General features: G+C 39.9%; 1 protein-coding gene across 1 annotated transcript in view; it reads left to right on the top strand.

The window, feature by feature from the left end:
- Positions 1–5,041, top strand: part of ESR1 (estrogen receptor 1) — a 78,689-nt gene extending 73,648 nt beyond the window's left edge. Inside the window, exon 7 of the mRNA XM_018560332.1 lies at positions 4,222–5,041. Within this exon, the coding sequence (XP_018415834.1) occupies positions 4,222–4,450 (229 nt within the window). The 3' untranslated portion in view covers positions 4,451–5,041. The remainder of the gene's footprint in view (positions 1–4,221) is intronic.
- The last annotated feature ends 3,118 nt before the right edge of the window (positions 5,042–8,159 follow it).

Below are 8,159 nucleotides of genomic sequence, written 5' to 3'. Positions count from 1 at the left end.
AGTTACCTCATCAGCCAACTAGACACTGAAAATCTAACTCATACTGACCCTATCCATCTAATCTTCTCTGCACTTGTCATCACTTTACCTTCTTTTCTGAGGGTCTAAAGCATACACCTTACAATTATCTGCAGATTTTCTATGGTCAGATGGAAAAAGTGCAACAGATTCCTCCATCTGGGTTAAACTTTGTGGATGGAGGAATCTCCCACTGGGCCGAGCTTCAGTATCTTCCTAGTCATCCCCGCTGGCTCTCAAAACACCTGAACAATGCCTGCATCCAATCAGATTGTTCAAGTATTTTGGCAGCCAGTGGGGCTGACTAGGACGATGCTGAAGCTTGGCCCAGTGGGAGATTCCTCCATCCACACAGTTTAGCGTAGATGGAGGAATCTGTTGCACTTTTTCCATCTGGCCATAGAAAATCTGTAGATAATCTATAGGTGTATGGCCAGCTTAAGACTTTAATGGAAAGGCTAAAATCTCTTGGCAATCAACGGTAAACTGAAACCCAAGTTACTGCCTTCAGCTGAGTGCACTGGGTTAAAAAACAGATGACAATTAGGCGGCCATTTGTTTCAAAGCAGTCTTAATAGTAACTAGGCACCAGAGACACAGGAATTTGAATCTAGGCTCCTTGCACGTTTACAGCATAGCATAGTCAGTATTAATTAGATGTAAAATCTAACTGACCTTTAGTTTGCTAAAGCACTGTGTATCATAAACATTGTTTTGTTCACCTTTATTTCACCCTTTCTTACATATCAGCACTGTTGAGCTCCTGTCGCCTCTTTGTAGCCACTTCATGTCTACTTCCTTGCACCCTAGCAACTGCTGTATGTCATTTCTCAGGGCAGTTTTCCTGATGGTGACAATATTGGAACATGCCCGTGCAATGTGTGTTAGCACAGCTGCTTTTAGTCTTCATTTGTTGGGTTTACATATACTTTAAGACTGCTGTGATCCCTCTTGTCTGATGACCAGAAATCTTTGGGTACCATAAAGCTAATCTCTGAAAAACCTAACAAAATACATTTTTCGGACCTCCCTTCCCATATAGTAAGGGTTAAATGCTTGTTTAGTCTAGGGGGTGTGAAGACGAAGACTCCTCTTTGCTGGATGTGCAGCTGTTCCGCCACCAATGTGATCCCATACAATGCAGCACCAGCAGAACTGCACTGAGCGTGAGGATGTCAAGAGCCAACCCACATTATTGGGGCTGGAGAGGATTAAATCGCCCCACCCTAAACAAGCAGTTATCCCTTACTATATTGGGGGAACACAAAAATAGGATGTTTGTACTCACAGTAAAATCATTTTCTCTATATGCATTGAAGGATTTTAGATCTTGTCTGTTGGGTTATAGTGTCAACTGCAGGAGTAGGATGTTAGGTACAGACACAAAGACAGCTCAGGGGTGGCCCTTGCTAGTGGCCAAACCCTCGTCTGCAACAAACAGCTCAGTTAGTAGCAAGCACTACACAGGATAAAGGAAAACGAGAACAGAGAAAAGCATTTTATGGTGAGTACAAAAATCCTTTTTTCTCTTCCATTGAACACAACTGGATCTTTAGATCCTGAATGATGAGATGACCCAAAGCATTGGCAAATAGAGGGTGGGCCCAAACGGAAAAATTTAAACAATAGTATAAACATCAACCACAACCTCAGCAAGGATGCTCAACCCCGCTGCCTACAAAACCTTGTGGCTAGCATCTGCGCACACTGCAACATCAAACCTGTACAACTTGGTAAATGTATGAAAAGATGACCAGGTAGCCACTCCACAAAATTGAGGCCAACAAAAAACACGTTTTTGAGGAGCGCGACTACCTATGATAAGAGAAATGGCCCAATGTGCTGAACTTGGAAAAATGCATAACAGTGTGCAATACAGACAACCAAGACCACAAAATTGAGGCATGATGAAAAGCTCAGGAAAAAGTTCTGGTGGAGCAATCACTGACAGGGAAAGGAGGTTCTCAACCTTTAATGATGCAAGCCCGAACTATGAAAAGAGAGTCGGTCTTTCTGATAGAAGCAGTAGCATTCATGTAGACCCTGACAGCCCTAATCACAACCAGATAATAAAGAGCCACTACGTTTGCGTGAGAAGGACTGGGTCAAAGGGAAAGCAGAACAATGTCTTTATTCAAATGAAAAGAGTACATCACATTAGGTAAGGGCAGCCATGGATGAAGGACAACCTTGTCTTTTGTGCAGTACCAAAAATGGTTGCTTGCAGGATAAAGCCGCCAACTCGTACATTCCGCATGCTGAACGGATAGCCACAAAAAAGGTCACCTTTTGTAAAATACTCAGCAAGGGAATTTACTGAATGTTCTTGATTGGAGGTATTTGAAGAGCCAACATCACCAAATTCAGGACTCACAGTGTCAATGGTGTTTTTTTGGGGGGAGCCAGCCCAAATAACGTCCTGTATCAAAATGCAAACCAGGGAGTGAGTGGCCAGAGGGCATTGGCTCAAAACAATTAAGGCAGAAACCTGACCCTTAACAGTACCCAAAGCCAGTCATTGGCAGAATGCCAAAATCCTTCAATAGAAGAACCAAATGTAACAGTAGGCACCAAGGGGCATCTGCAACCAGACAAATGATGTCTGTGTTTCAGATGGGAGGCCACACTAGAATTACTGGAATGCCTTCTAGCTCTATTGTTTGCAGATGTTTTTGAAAAGATATTAAACCAGTTAATACCTGCCCTGCAGTTCCACCATCACAAGTCCTGATAAAGGGGCCACTCTCCCTGATCCAGGCTCTGATCGCTCAGATAATCCACCTGCCAATTTTTCACCCCTAAAATGTGAATGTTAGTCAGAACCAGAACGTGTCTTTTGGCCCAGCACAGTATCTGAGCCACGTCCAGCACTGTGACTGAGTTCTTTGCACCCTACCCCAATGACTGGTGTATTCCACAAAGAGGTCCATCCAGTGTAAGAGGGACAAAACACTGATGGATAGACTGGATTCTCCCTTGGTCAACAGAGCCAACAACTTACCCAGCACTCCCCAAACCATTCAGACTGGTCTCTGCCATAATGTTCTGTCAGCATAGAGGCAGGAAGGACATTATGGACAGTAGCATTGGGAAATGATGGGACAGGGGGATCGTCCTGTCCAAAGTTAACCCCAGAAGTTAGTCCCCTTTGGAGAAAATTTCCCTTTAAAGGACCTTGATAAGATGCTGTGCATAGGGAACTGCTTCAAATGCAGCCACCATAAGTTCTAGTACCTGCATGCAGCTGCAAATGGAGGCTATCTGGCAAATACTCAGAGGCACATGTGATAAACATTAGAAGGAGGACACCCTAGACACTCTGATGTCCAGAGTCAAGCACAGGTATTCCAGACAAGGAGATGGCACCAGCATCAACCTGATGAGATTCTGGATCTACCTATTCACTCGGCTGCCCTCGGCAGCTTTGTGAATAGACCCCTAAGAGTCTGAATCGTGACAGACAGGTTGAGTCCCAGGTTTGATGTGGAGTCCACACCGAGAAATAAATTGTCATCAACATCCTCCATAGTCTCAACAGCGGGAATGAAAAAAACCTACAATACCAGTGAAAAAAACCTAGGTCCTAAATCCTAGCAAAAGGCAAATAACTGAGCTGGTTGTTGCAGATGGGGAGGGGGCGGGGGGTTGGCCACCAGCAGGGGCTACCTTGTGTGCACCTAGCATCCTACTCCTGCAGGTGGCACTATAACTCATCAGTGAATATCAAAAGATCCAGCTGTGTCCTTCAATGAACAGTAAGAAAGTTATATTTAAAATCTGACCAGAGTTGATATTTAAATAAGAATGTTGGCACAGCTATCGACATTGAGATATTTACATATTCCTAATGGGCAGTAAAAAAAAACTTTAAAACAGGCCCTCACTTATTTACACAAAGTGCTGTGTGTGATTACATTATAGATTAGAAGGGTGGCAGGCTGCTGAGTCACTGCTAAGAGATGGGATAGCAAAATGAACTAAGCCTCTGAAATTAAACAAAAAGTACTGGAGGATGAATTGCTCCACCGTGCCTACAGATACAAATGTCAGTGAGGAGTGTTTTAAAGCTATGTATGTAAACAATTGACTGCCCATAGCTTGACATCAGTTCTACTTTAAGAGGCCTGGCAACATTTCTGTTTACTCATGAACTCATGTAACTTTTCATGCACTAATATTAAATGTTTGCATTTGTTTTTACAGCAATAAAGGGATGGAGCACCTGTATAGTATGAAGTGCAAAAATGTTGTGCCGCTGTATGACTTGCTGTTGGAGATGCTGGACGCACATCGCATGCATACACCCACAGAAAAATGTGTAACTCAAGAGGAAGACAGCCGTAGCCCACTGACTGCTGCCCCGACTACTTCACCCTCCGTGCAGCCTTATTATGTAAATAGGGAGGAAACAATTTTGCAAAACACATTATGAGAGAATTCTGTTTTTACTTTGATTTTCATTTTTTAATTGATTGGTCTTAAGTGGCTATGCATTTCCCAACAATATACTACCTATAGTCAGTGCACCAACTTAGCTATATAATGCTGCATATGTAAACACACTCCGGCACGCATCTTTTATTAATGATTTCTAGTGCAGGATTTTATCATCTCTTTGCGACATATCAAAGTGGAAGAGGAGCCATTGGGCTGAAGGACTCTCTCCATTACAATCAGTGCTTTCTGTGATTTTATTTTTTGTACGCAATTTCATGTAACTCTGTGCTGCCAATGAGCAGAACTACATTTCTACAGCTTTAAAAAAAAAAATTAGTTTGGATAGTGTTAAAATAGCATGGACTATGACTGATTCAAAATCAGAATATACTGTAGCTTCACATGTGCAAGTTTTTATCTAGCACCAAGCATTTACAAATATCATTTATATGAACACTTTGTCTACAGTTATGTTAGTGTATGTAGTTCTCAGTGTTACAGTAGATATCACTGGTGTCATTTCACTTACTTCTTTATATAGCTCCTCCCATAATATTCCTATTCATTATACGTTTTCTTAAGTGTTTCTCAATGTTTTTTTCTGACTATTAATCAATCTGACAAGGGAGCAAATTCAATATACATGTAGTGCCTAGAGATTATTGGGCACAATTGTTTTACATTTAAGTGGTAGTCCTTAAGATGTCGTTAGCCTTGACTATTGGCACAAGAATGCGGTGCTCTAGACAGGTCGCACAGATTCTTAAAAGTCATATTGTATGTATAAGAGCTTTTTGTCTTTGTTTTGTGTTCTCTTTCATTATTATTAAGACTACAAACTTTTTAAAGGCACTCAATTATGATAATGATTTTGATCATTTTATGATGAAATAAGACAATGGTGGCTTTACTATAATTCCGCCACTTCAGTAAACAATTGCCCTTTGTTTTGTTTTTTGCACTTTAACTGGCAATGTTACCCTTTAACATAAATTGCATTAATATTTCTTACCAATATGATATAATATAAGAATATTTCAATCACTCATTATTAATTTCACAATATTATTCTAGGTTGCCTAACATGCCATAAGCCATAAAATAGGTCAGCTTTTGTTTGCACTATAACAAATGACACTTTGAATTAGACTGGCTGCTATGAGCTGCAACCAGAACCAGATTTACATCAAAATAGATTAGATGAACCAAGCTTTTCACAACATAATCCCTGCCTCCTCTGTCCAATTGCCTTTGGGGATCAGGAAGTATTTTTTTCTCTGTTAGAGCAAATTGGACCATGCTTTAGAAGGGTTTATTTCCTCTGATTCAACTGCAGGCTTAGGGTTCTGTGGATGTTTAAAATTTTTTCAAACATAAATATGAAATCCCAATTCCTGGGGAGCTCTAATATGCACATCATGCCACTTCCAAGCACTATTGAAAAATTACTTACCCCTTTTCCCTACCTTACCTTCCCTTTGTCCTATCAGCCTACCACTATGATACCACTACGCTAACAAGAAGGCGCGGGAGGTAGTAGGGAGTGGGTCGGCTTTAAAATTGCTAAGGAATGGTCCTGAAACCAGTTAAGTAATATTATAACACTGACAAATGTACTTTAATCACACTTACAATAAAGAACTCTTTCCTATACAGATAGTAAAATCATCTTATTACTGTTAATGCACAATTTATGTCACATTGTCTTTTGCACAAAAAAAGGTCTTTAGAGAGATTATCCTTGGATATATTTTTTCATAATTAGATTGTATAAGTCATATTTTTTAACCCTGTAGTACTTTATATTTATATAGCACCTACATATTCTTCATTCCTTATATTCATAATCATAAGGAATAAGGAAGAGCATACAAATTAAGGAAGAATGTGTAACAAAAAATAAAACAAAAGGTAGGAAGGCTGCGCCACCTTCTACAGTGAAGTTACTCTTACGTGCATATTGCAAACCAGGTTTAACCAGTAGGTGTCTGCAATCTTCACAGGCCCCTGTGACAAGGGGTAATTTAACGTTCCTCATTTGACAGCTGTAAGCATACATGGCTTCAAGAAAACACTGTCTGAACTAACCATTGGGAACCATAGTTCCAGTGTTAATTCTCTCCTTTTTAACATAGTAATTGTCAGGCACAGTTACACTTTAAAAAAGTTTTTTCCCACTTTTGTCAATTTGTCAGTATGTAGTTAAACAAATATGAGCAGGAACTTTAATGAATCAGTGAAACAACTAAAAGCCTATATATGAGTGCATTAATGGGCCTCAATAGCCTGTAGAGGACTGCTATCCTTGCTAAATGTTACAGACCAAGGTGTACTCTGTTAGAATTTCTCTTTGACAACATTAGCTTGGCCCACTAGTTATATTGTATACCAACATGAAGAGGGAGGTCTAATAATAATTATATTGTGTATCCCAGATCTAGTACATATTAACATCAAGACTGAACTCCTATACCTAGACAGCCGTCTCCATCTCTGCAGAGGTTACACTAAAACAGATGATACAATAAAAATAACTACAATTGAACAATTGGAAGTCCAGTTGCTTATATTTCCCTTTCTAAATTGCATAATTTAATAAAAAGGAGTATATACTCTTTTATGTTACACCCTAGACCAAAACGAACGGGGGTAGCTCAGAGTTCTTTAATGGAGGTGACTTCCTAAGGTTTTACTTCAATCATCTAACCATGAGCAAGCAGAAATCCTATTTTGTTTACATTTCTCTTGTATATGATTGGGTAATCAAAGTAAATAGAGCTTCATCTGGATTACTAAGCAAAGTAAACATTCTCTACTTATTTAGTAAATCAATGACTAAGTATGTAAGTATACCTAAAGCCAAAACGTTTTTTTATATTTAGTTAGAGTAGTGAATAGTTGGAACCCCTATCAGATTTTTGTTGTTTTCTTTGTCTGCCTCCAGTTCCTGTAGCGGGGATACAAAAGGGAAAGTGAGGGGAAATGCCTTTTTTTTGTCAACAGAACAGGAATTATCCCTGTGGCATCAAAAGGCAGAATAACATTTAAGATCATTTTTTGAAAGATACAGATGGTTATGTTACACCTATTCTGTTCTGTGTAAATATTTAGAGCTCTGAGAAAAATGTTGGTGCTATATAAATTAAGAAAGTAAACTGTGATTTACAGTCCTTTCAGACAGGCTTTCTGATCAGGTTCGCCTGAAAAGCTGACAACAACTGATTGTAATCTCAATGTTAGTCTATGGGCAGCCGGATCTAAATGGATAGGCATCCATTTACATCCGATTATCCCCGTCTCCGGCCAAGTCCAGAAAAACGAACAGATCAGAGTTCTGTTTCACCAGGCCTGATCGTGCAGGATTGGGGGTAATCTGATGGAAATGGACATGTCCATTTACATCTGATTCCAGCCTAGACCAACATGAGTCTGGTAAGTTCAGTTTTTCCATGCATTCCATGATCCATGCAAGGATCCGCTTCTGATCGGACTGTGTGAAAGAGGCCTTAGGAAATTTCAACATCCTCTGGCCAAAATCGACTAGATATGATCTTACAACCATATAGCAGGATCCCTCTACTGCTGTGTTGATACATACCATTTATAGAGTGTCAGAAATGATGTATAATATGTCTGGGAGATAAACCTAAGAACCATATTTGAACAAACAGCAGCAGCTCACCTGCTGACCTATAGCTCTGCTC

Source organism: Nanorana parkeri, unplaced genomic scaffold (genome assembly GCF_000935625.1).
Source record: "Nanorana parkeri isolate BGI_ZX_2015 unplaced genomic scaffold, ASM93562v1 scaffold450, whole genome shotgun sequence".
Classification (NCBI taxonomy): Eukaryota; Metazoa; Chordata; class Amphibia; order Anura; family Dicroglossidae; genus Nanorana; species Nanorana parkeri.
This window is presented reverse-complemented; position numbering and strand designations above follow the sequence as displayed.